Source organism: Panthera tigris, chromosome C1 (assembly GCF_018350195.1).
Source record: "Panthera tigris isolate Pti1 chromosome C1, P.tigris_Pti1_mat1.1, whole genome shotgun sequence".
Taxonomy (NCBI): Eukaryota; Metazoa; Chordata; class Mammalia; order Carnivora; family Felidae; genus Panthera; species Panthera tigris.
Window position 1 is genome coordinate 164,407,544 of NC_056667.1, and position 19,752 is coordinate 164,427,295.

General features: G+C 40.8%; 1 protein-coding gene across 8 annotated transcripts in view; it reads right to left on the reverse strand.

The window, feature by feature from the left end:
• PDE11A (phosphodiesterase 11A) overlaps nt 1-19,752 on the reverse strand; it is a 411,261-nt gene that overhangs the window by 119,027 nt on the left and 272,482 nt on the right. For all 8 annotated transcript variants that reach the window (XM_007083909.3, XM_042994780.1, XM_042994778.1 and 5 more), the window contains one exon: nt 15,472-15,522. In XM_007083909.3, the coding sequence (XP_007083971.2) occupies nt 15,472-15,522 (51 nt within the window). The remainder of the gene's footprint in view (nt 1-15,471; nt 15,523-19,752) is intronic.

Here is a 19,752-nt window from a genome sequence, read left to right on the forward strand (position 1 = left end):
CTCCCCGCTGGTTCCTGCCCCTCTTCCAGTGTCCCATCTTGATCTTCACAGCTGAAGTCTATCCGGATTGTCCTCCTTTCTAGCTGACAGCAAGAGAGCCAATGAAAAATACCTTTTCCTGTTGCTGGGTGACTATGAACATTTTGAAAATATGTCCCATAAATGCAGCAACTTACAAGCTTGCCATTGGCTGGCTGGGGACCCTGTGCAATGCTGACGCATGAGGCGGGCAAAAGAATGACAGGTGGGAAGGGCTATGCAAATATATTACCAGCCTGATGTTCCACTGGAGAGGAAAACTATTTCAAGGCTGAGTGACAACTATAACATACCCTGTTAGAAGAAAAATAAATCTCCCTGCGTCTACATTTAGGCATCTGAAGAACAGTTATGGGAATATGGCAGAAAAAAAGAAAAAAAAACTCAAGGTTGTCTTACCCTCACATATCCGTTTCATGGTCTGATTAGCAGTTCTACCTGTCCTAGAAATATATGTGTATTTCTACATACCTTTTGCAGTTATGTATTGATGCATTTTAGAGTCCAAACTTGTTTATCCAGGGAAATAATTTTAAACAATGTCAAGGAAGCCTTTAAAATTTTTCTTTGTCTCCTTGTCTCTAGTGTCCTCTCCTTCACCTTCCTCCCCTGACCTCCAAGTCCCAACATCCAGCAGCCGCAGGATGTGGTCAGTGTCAGCGCAGTACTGACTGCATTTTATCTCACTCTGTCCACTTAAAATATTTGCATCCTGGTGGGAGGATAAGAAAAGTCTTGTCTAAACAGCTTTGGGATTCTCTTGGCAGCCAGAGAAAGCTGTTTGGATACAAGTAACTGCTTTTGCTAACACCAGGGTTAACTGTTCATACACAAATCTGCCAGAGAGCCTCTAGGAAAGAATGCCCTTCTCCTAACTGAATTCTAATGAGGCCAGGAAGTAGATTAGGACTTGAGCTTTTACTGTGAGTTTCAAACATCAGAGCTAGGGATGTTTGGCCTCTCGATCTGCTCGATTCTCCAGTAAATCCTATCTAGTTCATGAAGAAATGGCCACTTGAGAAGGAATCTGTGGGTTATTGGTTGATCTAGTTGAAAGGGGCTTTCCTGGTTCTACATTAGCACCTCCAGGGCAGAAAAGCGATAGAAAGATGTGACTGTCATGTGATCAGGTGAGATAATTGTTAATGAGGAGTTCCTGGGCCAATTTATATTTATTTGCCTTACAAAATTTGGGTGAGTTTGAGAGCCAAATCAGGGTGACCATCAGAGGGGATTAGCTGTGGAAATAGAAATGCCTTAAGGATATAATAATACATTCTTTTCAATAATGCGATCCAGACAAAGTCACTTAGGAAACCACTATGGCAGATAGGTCAGATAGACACTGGTGTCACTTAGTGTCTACATTAACAAATTATGAAGGGGGAGTTGTGAGCATCTCACCTGTGCTCCAGGAATTGTGTGCTTTCCACAAGAGAGGCCACAATAGGTTGGATAGGGACCAAAAGTCACATCTTAAAGTTCTATGCATGTATACCTCATCTGTGAAGGACAGCTATAAGACTATCTACCTATATCCCTCTCCTTTCAAGGAGACCATGCATTCTACTCCAGCCAGGCTGTTTCCACTCTGGACCTGACATATTGTTCTAGGACTATGCCCCTGTCACAGTTGGTTGTCACAGTTGGTTGGTCCAGGGATCAGCACTTGACCCAAATTGGACCCACTGGCAAACTTCCCTGAGATTCTCCAAACTGCAACTTGGAAATAGTTCTTTCTGGAAGGCATTGCCAAAAGATGAGAAACTTAGGCCTTGACACAGGCCACATTTATGCCCTTTGTAAGGAAAGCCAGACTGCACTGAGAATACCCAGGGGCTCCATGCTGCATGCATGTATACGGCTCTGCACATTTGGCTCAAGGGGCCCCCGGGTGCTTGTTGCTGCCAGCTCCAGGAGTGGCCAGGGGAATCTGCCTGCAGTGGTTGGCTTTGCAGGAGTGCAATCGGTGGGGCAGGTTGTCCTGCATTCTGGGACCTGGCAACCACTCAGCCCTGACTTCTCATGAGTGAATCACGATGCAGTGGGAGCAAGAGCTCACATGGAGAGAGACGCCTGATCACAGCCTAGTGCAGACAGGGACATTCCTAACAACAGCATACTTGGACCTTTGGTTTTTTAAGGGGGTTATCAAAATAATCAGCCTTTGCTCTCACACATAACTCTTCAGAGAACCAGAGGAACGCTGTTTTCAAAGGGATCACTGATGGTTTGAAAGATATTCTAAGCAGAAAAATAAGTTTCTCTGTGGTTTTAAAGGGAGGGTGAGTTCTATGATTTTTCATATTAGAGCAAAGTAGTCATAGGGAGCCTCTCTCCCTCTTGTCTTTCTTGTCTAAATTCTAGGGCTTTCCTGCTGGTGGTGAGGGGGAGAGTGCAAAGTGTCCTTCTTTAAAATCCAGCTTAACATTTCATGTTTGACAAATTTAAGCCAGTGGTGAGGATGGCCACCTGTTCCTGCAGAAACCACAAAACTTGATTTTCACAGAACTCCCTTCTGTCTCTGGAAAGGCCCAAGATTAATTATAATGTATGTTAGGAAAGTGAACCTAGTATACAGAAGAATGGGATCATTCAGCACGAGAACTGTTTGGGATTTACCTTTGAGGGGAAAGATCACTTTTAGATCCTACAACCTGTCCCTTGATGTTGATATTCCAGAATGCTGAAGTCTGAGAATACACATCTGCTTAAGCAGTAGTCCTGGATTGTCTCACCACTATGTAACCTTGAACACACACACACACACACACACACACACACACACACCCTTAGTAAAGTCTGTTGAAATCTGAACTCGTCTGTTAAGAACCTAAGCCTTAGAATTCAGAAGGGCTCATAATCAGACCAAACCAGGACCAAACCAGGACCAGGAGAATGTAAAGCAGGAAGGATTCCATGTCTGTTATCACAGAAAGGGGATATCACAAATTCAGCATGCTTATCCCTATCTCGATTTCTTAATTTGTAATACAGGGAAGGCACTGAAAACACACCTGGCACCTGGTAAAATGTTCATTAAATGTTATTTTCCAGGTGACCGTCACACCGAGTGAACTGAGCACATACTGGGTGGGAGAGTCCCAAAAAAGGACCTCAGCAGCAGGAAGTGAGGTCTCCAAACTGGCAGTATGCAATGTCCCTCAGCTGCCTGGTTCATAAACGGGACAAAGTCACTGATGCCTCCTTTAAAGGCTTCTGTTAACATCCAATGAAATAAGAGCTGTGAAAGCACACTGAATCAGAAGGAACGCTGTGGCTATAAAACACTACTCTTAGCGAGTAGCAATATTTAAAAGTATATAATGATTGGTATCATGTTATCCTACAGTAAGCCCAGAAAATGTATTTGAAAGTCCATCCACCTGTAGATGGTTAACAGTGGAATGGCCTTTAAGCCTTTTATCCCTGGATAGGTTGAAAAAAGCCTACCCTTTTTAAAGTCTCACCAGCCCTTCTTACAATCTCCTCTTTCATGGGTGTGTGGATTTGATTACAATGAGACTAAAGGAAGTACCTGTAGGCCCTGCTCTGGGCCAGCTTCTAGGGCCAGCTATGAGGCCATTCTACACAGCCCCCAACCTGGGGGTAGGAGATAAAATCTATTTTGAGCTTGGAACCCTTCTACAATGTGGTCTTGTAGAAAGGACTGTAGAATTTTCTTTTATGGTGTGACTATAACAGATTTTCAATTTTTATTAAAATTCTTACTTCTTTACGTCCTAATTTCTTTCAGTCCCAATCATATATTTGAGGCCCTGGATAGAAACATCAGCCTGTATTGGCTGACAGCCTTAGAATAGTCTCTGTGGCTATTCTTGTTCATAATGCTGAGTTTAATTTCTCAGGTTTATGTATATTGGCATCAAATCCAAAGATAGCAAAATCCTGCACAGATACTGTGTCATTGACTATGGACGTTCTAGTGCCTGGGTAAGGTGTTGTTTTTGCAAACTCCATGAATTGCTTCTAGGGTAACAAAAGGAACCCCAAACAGAGTTACTATTCCTCCGGCACCCATCACCAGCATTCCTGCTGAAGGGGAGAGTGCTGAATGGCTCCACCAGCTCTAGCAATGACAGGAATGCATTCAAAGGCACAGGGCACAGCCACACAGATGGCTGGGTTCAAGTCCTGTTTATACACATACCGCAGTACACGCAGCAATAAAAATAATTAATGGCGCATTCGACCTCTGGATACCCACCACACCACGTCGTCATCAGCTCCCAGCGCCTCCACAGCAGCTCCCCTGTACCCGCTGGCTGGTTCCTTGGGATCCAGCCAGCAAGAGGGCTTTGCTCAGGCTTTGTTGATAAGGCTGAACCAGAGGGGAGATTTCCCCAGTCCTTGCACCTCGTGCCTCGGCAAATGAATAAGCTGCCTGTGTCATTAACATATTCTAGGTCATGTGCGCACACAAACATTATTATATCTTGAAATTACTTTTAAATTACTGTCTTTTGGGTTCTTACCATTTTTCCTAGAACTGTGGCTCAGTAAATCCTTACGTGGAGCAAGGATGGCACCCAGTGGCCAAAACGTTTCATCTCAGATCTTGTTTTCTCACAGATTTTCCATTGCTTGTCTCTTTGGATATAACGAACTGCCATAAGATCTTTTTTCCAAAGCCACAGTTGAACCTCTACATCACTTGACTATCCCTCTAAGCTAAAGCACATGCAAGCACACACACACACACACACACACACACACACCATACATATTCACATATACAAACTGAGGCAATATACAGAGGTTAATTCAGAATCATAACTTTCAAAAATCCTTAAAAAGACCTTAGAGTCTTATGTTAAAGTCGTCATATTTCAGATATGCAGATTACTGCCCATGATGTCCCTAATACCATGTATCGCTATAGGAAATATTATACAAATATAAACCCAATCTCACATTCTTCACTTCATATCTTTCCCAAAATAGTCTCTAGTTCATGAGTTCTCATGCCTTAAACATAAGACTTTATCTCCTGACAAGTGCTTTATCCTTAAACGGATGTTCACAATCTCACATCCTTGTTATCTGTATTACAAGGTACTTGGCAGGCCTGGAGAATACAGGATAATAAAGTGGGACTGCTCTCTTTCCTTTGAGCTTTCCAGATGTCAAGAGATTTCTATATAGCTAGATAGCCAATCAGACTATAAGGAAGACAAGCAAGATGTCAGAATAATGGATCATATACCTACTTGCTAAGAATGATGCAATATCTCCATAATGTTTGCTGTTTCCAATTTCCTTAGGTTTCTAAGCAGTCTGAAACCCCAGGGCGAGAAGTCACATGGATAGCACAACCATAATACAAAAATAAGTTTCTAATAAAATAGCATTATGTATCAATTGCCCAAAGAGTACCACAAAAAGCCTCTTTTTAAATGTCTATGTTAAAGTTCAGCCTCAAATTCCGTTTTTCTCAGACATCAACACCATTCAGGCTTATTTGGCCCCACAAACTGTCAAAATGCCACTGTTTCCAAGAATAACAGTTACGTCAAAAGAAATGACTTCAGGATAAAATTCCATGCTATTGCTTACATTTTCCTCTTCAGTACTTGAAATGAAGCATTGTCTTCAAGGTCAAAACAAAACACTAGAGAGAAAAAAATCAAAGCCAAATACACGTATTTTTCTTGCTGGTTCTTTGGTTCTTGGTCACCTTGTATGTAAATTGGAGCTATAATGACCCTGCCCTCAACAAGAGGTTGTGAGGCTCCAGTGAGATAACGGGTAGGAAAATGTTTTTTATGCCCTGCTAAGTAGTATCATTTAAGGCATTATAATTATTTAAACATTTATAGGTAGCCTTAGTGTATAGTTTCTATACTGATGAGATTCAGATCCTTGTTCTACCTAAAATAATCACTTACCTTTCTCATGAGTATTACTGTAAAATGTTACCTTCAAATATAATGTAGCCATGGTGGGTTTCGGAAATCACTTATTATATGTAATTACATCAAACTGAGCCAAGTCTTCCACCAAATACTCCAATTTTTAAAATAGAGCTTAAATTTAAAAGCTTTGGGTATTCAGAAATTATAAGAGCCCCAAGATATTTTGTCAACTTTATGTTGCTTTATGTTTTATTTTCCCCTTCCCTCCTGGAGATAAATTTTATAGGCTCATAAAATTATAGCATATTATAGCTGAAAATGGCTTTGTTGTGAAGATGAGGAAACCGGAGGTCTAGGAATTTTATTACTTTTTTCTTTTTTTCCTTTTTTTTAGAAATTTTAAATGAACTGAGAAGTCTGGTGGCTGTTTTGTCTACTTCCATGTTTGCTCTCTTTTGTCTTACTGTGTCTGTGGCCTTCCAAAGGCTGCTTAAAAACAGACAGCTCTGGCAACAAAGACGTTGTCTCCTAACTTGGCATTTCATATTGTGCCCTGAGATCAGTAGAATCATGATTTATGCACATTTTTAAGATTTTGGATGGATCCACTGTCAACTGAGAGAAAACACGCAAAACTACCAAAGCAGCACACAATTTCAAAAATAGGTAGAAAGGACAGAAAATGGGACCATACAAATGAAAAAAATTAGAAAGACATCCTGAGATTCAAGAAAATAATGGTTTCGACAAACGTAGTCATCAGGATGGTGGTAGCAGGAGTGAAGAATCACATCTAATAGAGGCATGCCTCATTTTATCGCACTTTGGTTTATTGCACTTCGCAGGTACTTCGGTTTTTGCAAAATGGAAGTTTGCGGCAGCCCTGTGTTGAGGGAGTCTATCAGTGCCATTCTTCCAAAAGCGTTTGCTCACATAATGTGTCTGTGTCACATTTTCCTAATTCTCAATCCACTACAAACTTTTACATTATTAAATTTGTTATGGTGATCAGTGATCAGTGATTATGACTTGCTCAAAGCTCAGAAGATGGTTAGCCACTTTTAGCAATAAAATATTTGTTAATTAAGATAGGCACATTGTTAGACATCATGCTATTGCACAGTGAATAGATATAGTAGAGTGTCAACAAAACTATTACATACACTGGGAAACCAAAAAATTCATTTGACTTGCTTTACTGTGATATTTGCTTTATTGCTGGAACCAAACCCTCAGTGTTTCTGAGGTATGCCTGTATTAAAGAAATTGCTGAATCAACTAAGAATGACAAGGGGCCTTTGCCCAAACTAGGGAAGGACAGATATTGTCATTACTGAACACTCCAAAGAGAATATGCTAAACAAAGAAAATGAATCCCTTTCTTTTCATATAGTTCAGGCTTCTTAGGAAACTAGTAAACAAGAACCTAAAACAGGTGTTGAGAAAGAATTTGCGACACTCTTAATGTCATAAATCCTTACTCCAAAATTGACTCACATGTTGTAAACACCTCTGCCATCAAAACCGCAAACAGTTCAATGAATTTGGTAGACATTTCTCCAGCACCCAGGTGCAAGCGGCACTTTAGGAAATATAAGGGTTACAAAAATGACTAAGACAAGGATTCACTCCTAAAAATGCTCCTGGTTTAACCAGGTGATTGGGCAGGTGCATAAAGATTTACATTGCAAGGTAGAGACTGATATGTATAATGAAAAAATGGCAAACGAGCAGATCACTTCTGCCTGAATTACAGTGAGAACGACTTCATGGAGGGGGCGCAACTGAGCAGAAGCAGATTGTCAGGCCTCTATGCAAAGATAGAAGCAGGAATGGGAGCAGAGATAGAGAAGGGCAGAGAATGGACAGAAAATATCTAACATAGCTCGTGGGAAGGGTCCGTCAGGGGGAGTATGGGAAGCCAGATGGAGTAGTGAACTGGAGGTGAGAGTTCAGAGCAGTTTTTAAAAGTATCATTATAATGAATTTGGTTATTTAAACATTTTTTATTTGAGTATAGCTGACATTCAGTGTTAGATCAGTTTCAGGTGTACAACACAGTGACTCAACTTCTCTATACGTTACGCTGTGCTCACCATGAGTGTAGCTACCATCTGTCACCCTACGCTAGAACTGTGTCATTGACTATATTCCCTGTGCTGTACCTTTTATTCCCATGACTCATTCATTCCATAACTGAAGCCTGTGTTTTCCACTCCCCTTCACTCATTTTAATGTCCAACTGAAGAATTTGAAATGATTGAATCATAGATGTTGAGCTCTTTGAGAAGGAAGACCGGCACCAACAGAAGAGTACTGTTAATCTGTCCACTATGCACAGGATGAATTTGGGAATAGGTCTTAAGAACTTATTTTAAAAAGGGAGGGATGGGGCACATGGGTGGCTCAGTCAGTTAAATGTCCGACTTCGGCTCAGGTCATGATCTCAAGGGTTCTTGAATTTGAACCCTGCATCGGGCTCTGTGCCAATGAGAGAGAAAAGGTGGTAGGGAGACCAGGTAGGGGGGCATGCAAACAATGGTCTGAATGAGAAAGAATGAGAGTCTGAGCTGGTGGTAACTGTGAGGATGGTGGTGGCATGGGAGACATTCCCAAGTCCTCTGTTCCATGAGGGAACAGCACACGGGATTGAGGACATATGAGGACACAAAGGTCACTGGGTAATTATGTCAAGTGTGCCCCTGGAGAGGAGGGGGAGGGAAGCTTCTATGTATACCGAAGGAAATGCAGAAGAAAACCAACCATTATGACTGCCAAACCAAACCCACATCATTGAGGTGAGGGGGCATCAATTTCCCAGTTCTGTACCTACAGTCATAGATGGCTTTAACTAGAGGAAAACCAGAGAGAGGGGAGAGTGAGATAGTCCGAGCTGCCCCAGGGTTCTAGAAACCCAGAGGGTCTGATCCCTCTGGCCTCTATAGTTGCCTTCATTGTTCAGGCATCAGTGCTCCAACAGGGCCACACTATTGCCCTCCACTCCTGTCTTCCCTGGGCCTTCATGACTCATCACTGCTCCAAAACCAAAAATGAACTGCCTTTTATTTCATTCCCTCAGGGTCAGACTCCCTGGGCCTTCATGTGTTCCACTCAAGGAGTGCAGGGGACCAGCTGTGTTAATGTGTGGAAGCAAGAAGGTGGGAGAAAGCCTTCCAGGCGCATCCTTCCTCCCAGGGAAAGTAAACATCCACTGTGACCTTCTGGAGACAGTGTCCCTATTTTGTTTCCAAATGGAAAGAAGTGATCAATAATGGTTGTTTACGCTGACCTGAAAGGAGGTCAGGGTCACCACAGGAGGGCCTGGTGGGTTCTTGAAGAGCCCTCAACTCATAGCCGCGTAGTTCAGCAGTAGAAAAGGCCAGCCTGGACTTGCAGCCCCAGTTCTCCTCACACCACTCCCCTCCCCACTACTTTCCATACTCAAGAGTGAGAAAGTGTAACCATCTTTTTTTTCTGAGCTAACAGTTCATTAAGACACTACTCATAAAGAGAACCCCATATGATCACATGGACATTTGGACACAGAGCACTCCACATATTTATGGGCATGTCCCAGTGGTGCTGGCTGCATGGCTCAGTCTGCTGCCTTAGGAGCAGGAGATGCCCTTTAGGATGCTGATCCAGCTGTTTCCCCTGCAGCCAATTTCCCACTGAAGGTTCAATAACTTTCCCTGATTAAAAAAAAAAAAATCTTGGAAATTAAACTCAGCATAGCTACTATTTAAAGTAAAAACAACCCCCTAAAGTTAAGAGGTGGGGACAAGAGAGTAGGTTAGGTGTAAGATGAGTCCCAAATTCCATTTATACTGCTGCGAGGTCATCTTTTTAAACAACCTTAGAAGTATGCCAAGGTGAACTGGAAAGTTGTTGGTTGTTGAGATTTCCAAAGGTAGCATTTCAGAAGACTGTGAGGGCTGAGGCTAGAGAAACAAGAGAAATCTCTCCTTCCTCCCGGGCCCCCTGAGGTCCTGGATCACCCCCTGGACTCTGGAGGTGTCACTGTGGGAGCACCCGGCCCGCAGGAGAGGAGCTAGAAGGTGCTTCCTACTGACCACGGTAGGGAACATGGGCTCCCCAAACCTCTGCCCTACCTTGCTCCTCCCTGCCTTGGCAGTTGCCTCATTACTTGGGTTTGGGTAAGTGCCGTAGTGTTGTCCTCTGTCTACCCAGGCCACTTTTCCTCTGCAAGAAGCTGCTGCAAGGACTGGACTTTTCCACGGCTTTGGAAATAGAGTTGGCAGGGCAGTGGCCAGCAGATGTCCTGTCTTTGTGCAATTAGAAAAAGGTGCATCCTTTGGGAGGTCAGTTACTAAAAGGTATGCCATCACTTGACCAGCCAAGTAGGGGTGAGCCCCACCTCCTGCCTCCTCAGGGACACCCCTCGTGCAGGGACTCTTGTGCAGGACCTGTGACAAACACATCTACCGGCACGACTGCCACGGTGGTTCTGAGTGAGGAAGCTTCTTATGATAACATTTGAATATTTCATGGATCAAAGATGTCTACTCAAACTTAATTACTTAAAAAAAAAGCCTAGTATATCCCATCCTATTGCCCTGCCCGTCCGCTGCCCTCCATCTCACAGAGGAGACCATAAGGTCCTATTTTTGATGTAGCTATGTAAAGGCCACAAGGAGTACCTATTCCTTGGCACTTTATTTTATTTTATTTACTTTACCAGGATGTTAATTTGTGGCCCAGGCATTAACATTGATAACTTGAAATATGCAAGAGGTAGTCCAAACCCAAACACCCAACATGAGTTATTGGTGTTTAATTACTGAGGCAGTTAAATAGTGCTGTAAACGAGTTCATCTCTGATTGCAGCCATAACCCATGCAGTTTGGAATTGAAAGAAGAGATGATAAAAGGTGGCAATATAACATGAGAACGTCCATGAGTTAATTTTAATTGGTAAACTGGCATATATAGTGATAACTGTTTGGTCTGTCCACCGCATTGGAATCTTAGGGAAGTGCATAAAATTACAGGAGCATATAATTGGTGCACTAAACTCATTTTCTTATGTTATCACAGCTGGCATCTTCAGGTTATTAAAAGCCTTTAAACCAGTCATCTTCAAAGAGATCTAATTGTCAATATGGTCTTTATCCATTATTCCTGTTAGCACCGAGCAGAAGAAATATAAACAGGCACTAAAATCTGCACAAATTTTCTGTGCACGCCTTTCTTATTTCAAGTTCAAGGAAGATCAGTAAATGTTAATGAGGACAAAAACCATTCTTTAAATCCTTCTTTCTTCATTCAATGCACAAGGCAATCAGCCCGTAAAGGATAAATTATTAATATTATAGCCTCAACCAGACTTTTAAAAAGTTAATTCATTAGTTCCAGGAAGTTCTGTGATCATTTTGTGTATAGGTGGTTCTCCAAAATCCCAAGGTATAAATAATATGTCAGAACCATAAAAATAAGCTTAGGTTCTGACATTCTTTGCTGAGCAATTATATGTTGTTTCATCTACTTATTCTGGCTAGATAATCCAGGAATTCTTCTAGAATGGTTTTCACCTTCTGAGCACCATTCACCTACCTACCACCACACACCCACGGAGGAAATTTTCCCAATTGGAGAAATAGAGTTAATAGAACAAAGCAAAACAAAAGTAAAAGCATCTTCTCCCTCTCCTATGGTATTTCACAATAGGAAAAGAAATCCCCAAGCATGGACAGGTGTGAAATAGGAAGATAAGATATGAAAAAAGGTAAGGAGCTACCAGCCCAGCATTAATGATGATTAAAGATTGACTACAGGTTTATCATATATGAAATCTGTGTTCCTTTAAACCATCCCGCCTAGGAGTACAAATGGTAGTGAATTGAAAACAATTAATGGTATGTATTATCCTCTCCAATAGGATCTCCCTCTCTTCTACTTATTTCTGAGACATCCCTGGGTATATCTTATTTGTCCTTAAAATGTGACCACTCAGCCTGAATTCATCCCTTTAGCCTTTGCTGGCCATTTTGGTAGAAGGTGCCTTGCTTCTGGTCTATCTGAGGCTTCCTTCCATTGGGCTGCTGCTTTCTGTTGCATTCTACTGGCACTCTGGAACCCTCATGCTCTTAGAGTCATTTATTGTACTGAAACTGTACTAAGGGCCATAACTTTTGTGTCTACTCATGTTTTTAGCTGAGAAGATGAATCCATAGGAGGCTGTGGTAAGGGACAGATTCAAGAGACAAACCCCATGCTGAACTTGGAACCATCCAGAGGCCTCAATTTCCACCAAGAAAAGTTCTTGACTAGGAGGCCTCCTAGTCTCTTGCGTAAACAACCACATCCCACTGGCATTCTCAGCATATCTGAATCCCAAATGCAATGTAGTTTCGGCTGTAACTGGAGTCTGACCTGTATTTGACCTCCAGATCCTTCTCAGTACTAGCTGATGACATTTCTTCCAAACCCTGACTTAATCTCTGAATCACTGATCACTAGCTTGGTCCCAGCTGCACATAATCCATCAACTCAGCAATCCTTGCACTGATGAAATCTCATAGATAACTCTGAATGCAGATTTCAAATCTCTCTCTCTCTTTTTTCTTTAATATCTCTGCTAAAAATTACGGTAGGTAGCAAAGTTTACTACATATATACGTTTTTACATATTTATTTTGAGAAAGAGTGAGAGAGAGAGCAAGAGCACCCCAAGTGGGGGAAGGGCAGAGAGAGAAGGAGAGAGAGAATCCCAACCCGGCTCAGTGCTGACAGCAAGGAGCCCAACACAGGGCTTGATCTCACGACCCATTGAGGTCATGACCTGAGCCAAAATCAAGAGTCGGGACGCTTAACCCACTAAGCCACTCAGGTGCCCCTACAGTATATTTGAATGTATGCATGGTTTAGTTGTACATAGTGGTCAAAACAAAGCATTTATTTATTGCTATTTAATTACAATGTTAGGAAACTGCCATTGCACATATTCCAGTGTGAAATTTTAGTAAATACTTTTCAGTGTCTATGTGCAGGATTATTTTAAGCTCACTACATTTTAATCTTATTGCTGCAGTTACAAGACATCAGCTACCAATTATGATAATGTTTTGTTTACTTTATATATCAAGAAAAAAAGCCATTAGGTTAAAATTATCTACTATATCTCAATTACATTGTAATAAGATACTTACCAATATCTTTCAGGATAAAATCTGGAATAAATTAGCTAAGTTAATACTCTTGATAATTTTAAGATGAAATAACCCTTTGTTCTCAAATTTAAATACTTCATATTTTTAGTATGTTTGTGAGCTAACAATAGAAAAGCAAATTCCAGACAATAGTGTTTTCCTTACTCTAAGGAATTAAGAATTAAGGCCGAACAAAGGGCAATACCTTCAGAGAGTACAGAGCTATTGATTTTGGCCTGCTGTGATTCTGGACATGTCCCATCAAATAGCTCCTGCAGTCATATTTAGTCCCACTGTGAGCTTTGCTGTCTTTCTTCCTGCCTGTCCCTTCCTTCTTTTAGAAATGATGATAATTATAAGAGCAGTAAAAATATAAAGTATAAAACAGTAAGAACAGTAAAATATTTGTGGCAAGTTATTTCCATAAATAGGATTTCTAGGTAACTAAATTTCATTAAAGTACAAACGCTTTAAATATTTTTGATGGACATATTTATAAAATATAAAACATAAAAAATAATTATACGTAACCATGGTTTTAACATTTTCTTAGTGAATAACTGTTTTGAGTTACAGAACACTGATGCTTTTTGGATTCATTCATTCATCCATCCATTCAACAAATAATTACTGAATACTACTGTGTCCCCAGAGCTGTAGAGATAGAGCACTGAACACAACATACAAAACGTGCTGCCCTGCGGCCCCTGGGTGGCTCAGTTGGTTAAGCATTCAACTTTTGATTTTGGCTTGCTTTGTCATGATCTCATGGGTTCATGGGATGGAGCTCTGCATTGGGCTCTGTGCTGACAGTGCAGAGCTTGCTTGGGATTCTTTCTTTTTCCTCCCTCTCTGCCTCTCCCCTGCTTGTGCTCTCTCCCTTTCTCTCTCTCAAAATAAATAAATAAACTTAAAAAAAAAAGTGTTGCCCTAATGGCACTCACATTCTAGCTGGTATGTAGGATGCTTCTCTCTATAACAAGAAGGCCCTGACTGCCATGGTTTGGGTTGTTTTGTCTCCTTCCTCTGCTGTCAGCTGTCACCTCCTGCTGGCAACAAATCTCTTCCTGATCTGGGTTACCACTGCATGTCTTTTCCTAAGCCTCTCATCAAGCCAATAGGACCATATCCCTGGATGGAGCCCACGCAGCTTACTTTATGCCCATGCTAGATGGGCTGCTCCCTGTCCTTCTGAGCAGTTCCCTCATCCCTACTCTGAGTTTGGAGTCTTCCCTTGTTTCCTTTCTTTATCAGTGTGACTCAACTCTAATGATCTGATTCAACGATCAGGTACAAAGGTCTCTGTGCCATTCTTCCATGAATGCATGTATGTGTAAATGAAACTCCTAATTAGAAGACTAGCCATCATCAGTGTTATTACATACTAATGTGTATTAGTACAGCACAAAACACTATCTTTCTTATGGTTGTTGTGGTTAACCCAATAATTCTCTGAACCTCCACAAAAACAAAAAGGCAGACATCATAGACTTCATAAGGGTGCAAAATCAGGTTTCCCACACTCTCATATATTGACCATGGCTGGTTAGAAGTGCGGGGAAAGGAACAAGAATTCTGGGCTGCCTTTAAGGGAACGGTGGTGAGTGAGGTGAAAAAGAATATCTAGGGGCACCTGGCTGGCTCAGTTGGTGTAGCATGTGACTCTTGATCTCAGGGTTGTGAGTCTGAGCCCCACGCTGGGTGTGGAGATTACTTAAAAATAAAATCTTAAAAAAAAAAAAGAACGAAAAAGAATATCTAAGACTCATTCACAGACTTATCCAATGTTGGAGCTGGAAGAAGGTCCCACTGAACAGCAGTGAACATGGTGGTTAAGAACTCCAGTTCCGGGGCTGCATTGCCTGGCTATAACCCTTACAATCATTTGATCTTGGCCTATATACTTAACATCTCCATGCCTCAACTTATTCATCTGTAAAACAGTATACTTCACAGGATTATGAGATTCAAATGAATTAATGCAGGTAAAATGCTTTGTGTTGTGCCTGGTCCATAGTAAGCATTTGACAAGTGTTAGCTATTGTTGTCCTATTTTTTTGCAGATGAAAACACACAGATTTTAAGTGAACAGAAAGTTAGAGGAAAAACCAATGCCAAAGCCAGGTGTTCTGATTCTTACACAGATTTTTTTCCCTAATATCCCACCTACTTAGCAAATGGAAATAAATAAATAAATGATCATGAAGGGGCTGCTCTATTATATTTAAATCCCCTTTCCCCTCTAAGACTGAAATATCCAAGCACACCTATGCCCAGTTCTATTCCTTAACACCTAATGGGCGGGAGTGATTCTACAGAGGCAAATGACAAAGGATCAGAAAGCTGCGTAACATTATGTACTGGCAAGGCACTCTTTGCTTCCTTACCTTAAACTTGTCAACTTCAGCTTTTGAACATGTTGCATGGTATGACAGCACCTGATTCAGAAGAAAAGGAAAAAGAAAAACCCTTTAATAACTAGACATGACTCTATTTTCTGAAATTCTCCTGGCTTAAAAAGAAACTCAGCTCATTATACCACCATGATAATAGTGAATTTTTTTATTGAAGAATAATTGACATACACTATGCTATTAATTTCAGGTATACATCGCCATGATCTGATATTTTCATACATTACAAAATGAGCCTCATGCTAAGTTTAGTTACCATCTGTCACCATATAGTTATTACGACATTATTGACTGTATTTCCTATGCTGTACATTATATCCCCAATGACTTATTTATTTTATAACTGGAAGCTTGTGCCTCTTAATCCCCCTCACCTATTTCATCTCCACTCCACCCACACCTCCCCTCTCTGCTGACTAACAGTTTATTTCTTATATCTATGAATCTGCTTCTGTTTTGTTTTATTTGTTCTTTTTTTGTTTTTAGATTCCACTTATGAGTGAAATCATACAGTATTTGTCTTCCTCTGCCTGACTTATCTCATTTAGCATAATACCTTCTAGGTCTACCCATGTTGTTGCAAATGGCAAGAATTCATTCTTCTTTTTAATGGCTGAGTAATATTCCATTTTATATATATATATATATATATATATATATGTGCATACATATATATATATATATATATATATATATATATATATATCACATCTTCTTTATCCACTCATCTACTGATGGACACTTAGGTTGCTTTCATATCTTGGCTATTTTAAATAATGCTGCATAGAGGTGCCTGGCTGGATCAGTTGGTTAAGTCTAACTTGATTTCGGCTCAGGTCATGATCCCACGGTTCACAGAATTAAGCCTTGTGGTGGGTGCTGCACTAACAGCTTGGTGCTTGCTTGTGATTCTCTGTCTCCTCTCGCTCTGTCCCTGCCCAGCTAATGGGCTTTCTCCCTCTCCCTCTAAATAAATAAATAAATAAATAAATAAATAAATAAATAAATAAATAAAGCTGCAATAAACATATGGGTGCACATATCTCTTTGAAATAGCATTTTCATTTTCTTCAGATAAATACACAGAGGTGGAACTGCTGGATAATATAGTAGTTTTATTTTTAATTTCTTGAGGAACTTCCATACTGTTTTCCGTAGTGGCTGTACCAATCAATATACATTCCCACCAAAGCATACGAGGGTTCCCTTTTCTCCACATCCCCACCAACACTTGTTACTTTTTGTTTTTGTTTTTGTTTTGATAATAGGCAATCTGACTGGTGTGAGGTGGTATCTCATTGTGGTCTTCATTTGCATTTCCCTGATGATGAGTAATGTCAAACATCTTTTCATGTGTCTATTGGTCATCTGTAGGTCTTCTTTAGAAAAATGTCCATTCAAGTCCTCTGGTTGGTTGTTCTTTTGATATTAAATGGTATAAGTTCTTTATATATTTTGGATATTAACCCCTTATCAGATGTATGATTTGCAAATATCTTCTTCCATTCAGTAGGTGGCCTTTTAATTTTGTCTATGGTTTCCTTTGTTGTGCAGAAGCTTTTTAGCTTGATGTAGTCCTATTTGTTTATTTTAGCTTTTGTTGCCCTTGCCTGAGGAGACTCTTCCAAAAAGAAATATCGCTAAGAGTGATGTCAAAGAGCTTCCTGCCTCTGTTTTCTTCTAGGAGTTTTATGGCTTCAGGTCTTACATTAAAATCTTTAATCCCATTTGAACTTATTTTTGCATATGGTGTAAGATAGTACTCCAATTTCACTCTTTTGCGTGTAGCTGTCCAGTTTTCCCAACATCATTTATTGAAGAGACTGTGTTTTCAACGGTGGATTTTAATGTACACGAAATTTCCCATAACTGTGACACAGACTGTTATCCATGCAATTGCAGTGGAATCTATTATAATGCTGAATGGAGCTGCAGTCCACATGAAAGGCTAAGTATTTTATACCAGGATGTTTTTATAGTTATTTCATCAAAGGGACATGATGTGGCTGGCTCAAGATCACAGCTCCCAAAGGACACGAATATTTGTCCTGTGAAATGCTCTGGAACGTAAATAAATAAAAAGGCTGTGGGTGGTGTAGGTCTCTGTGTGTGTTTGTGTGAACTGTGGCAGACACTGTATATTGCTGACTCAACTTTCATTTCTGGTCTATTCTCACTTGCCTGCTTTTATTATGTAGGAAAGATTGTGCTGATATGCCCAACCATCTGCAATGTCTTTTGTAAGAGGATTATATTTCCCTGCCTTACTGACAGCCTTAGTATATGACTGGCATTAGACAATGCAGTGCGGGGGGGCGGGGGGGGGGAAGCAACAGATACCATCCTGAAGCACTCTTCAAGAGCCTTATATGGTTCTGCCATCTCCTGTTTCCTTCCACCATGGGAAGTGTGTAGCCCAAGAAGGGCTGCTCTCTCAGCCTGGACCCCAAAATGAAACAGGTACATTAGGCACAGCCACAGCCACCCCACAGCTGTTGGTGTGTCCTGTGAGTATGAAATCAAGCTTTGTGGTTTATCGCTACATTGCAACTTACCGAATCAGAGGCTTAAAAGTCAAAAGTCCAATTCACAGGCTCCCTGTATCTGGGAGAAGTCCTGTGGAGTGGACGTGTGATGCTCCTCTGGTCAGTGAAATGTAAGTGGGAGTGCTGGGGCTGCCTCTTGACCTTTTCTTTGGCCTGAGAAACAGCTATAAGGCTTGGATAGTCTGTGCAGCAGATACAGGCAGCAACATCTGTGCAGCAAAGTCTGGTGTCTATGAGGTGAAAACTATGAATGACTGCTTGTTATGGCTGGTAGAGCAGAACGGGAAAGAGAAATGAGTCTGGCCCTGGACTGCCCTGCCTCAGACTTTTTGTTACCCAAGACAAATAAACACACATTTGCTTAAGTCAGTATTGGAATGTTACAAGGTGTATCTATATATGTCTCTCTAGATCTACACACACACACACAACTTGTAAGTTACATATTTTATACTACCAATCCCATGCTTAATCTATACAAACTTCAAACAAATAAATCTAGGAAGTGCTAAATCATTTCAACTACCAATCTTAGAGAACTGCATTATACATTTGGTTCTGAAAAGTAAAATAACACGTTTTCTCTTGTTAAATGCAGCATTTCCCAAATCTAATTAGCCACAGAACTCCCTTTTAGATGATACTGTATATTAATCTAGTAACATTCCAACCTAATAGCCTATTGGCCAAAAACTCTGAGAAATGTTGATGAGAAACATACACCATCTGTAGCAGGGCCACAATGGAGACAGTGTCACAGGGGGCAGATCACAGCCTCTCGAGCCAGCTTCCCAGGTATGGGAGTTTGGGCAAGTGTCTTAGTCTTCTCTACACCATTTTGTAAAATGGTATAATACTAACACTAAATAGGTATCTCCTGCTTAACATCCATAAGCTATTGTTGAAAATCAGGTTCCACCTGAAAATGCCAACAGGGAGCCTGTTTTCCATTATTTTTAATTGAAAAAAATTATAATGCATTATAAAACATGCAACGACTTCCTGCAACTTAATGAAAACACAGTAAAATTAATATGTATGTATGCAACAAGAAAATGTGAGGTTACAAATGGCTTCAAGTGTTTATTTTCTGATAATAACCAAAACAGTCTTAACAAAAAGTTGCTTTATATTCAGTGGTGTCTTCTCTCCCATCATAAACACCTTGATCTGTTAAGTTTCTCAGGATCCCCATAAGAGTGAAACCATATGGTATCTGTCTTTCTCTGTATGGCTTATTTCACTTAGCATAACACTCTCCAGTTCCATCAATGTTGTTACAAAGGGCCATATTTCATTCTTTCTCATTGCCACGTAGTACTCCATTGTGTATATAAACCACACTTTCCCATGGGGGAGGGGAAGGGAAAAAAAAAGAGGTTAGAGTGGGAGAGAGCCAAAGCATAAGAGACTGTTAAAAACTGAGAACAAACTGAGGGTTGATGGGGGGTGGGAGGGAGGGGAGGGTGGGTGATGAGTATTGAGGAGGGCACCTTTTGGGATGAGCACTGGGTGTTGTATGGAAACCAATTTGACAATAAACTTCATATATTGAAAAAAAAAATAAACACCTTGATCACTCACTTCTTTTCCCATAGTTTTCTCACTGCCTTTTCATCTTTGGGAGGGACTCTTTGTCAAACACTACTAAGCAAAAGCCAGAGCTAAATGTTAGAGGCTTGGTGGTGACGCATCAGGAGAAATTGCA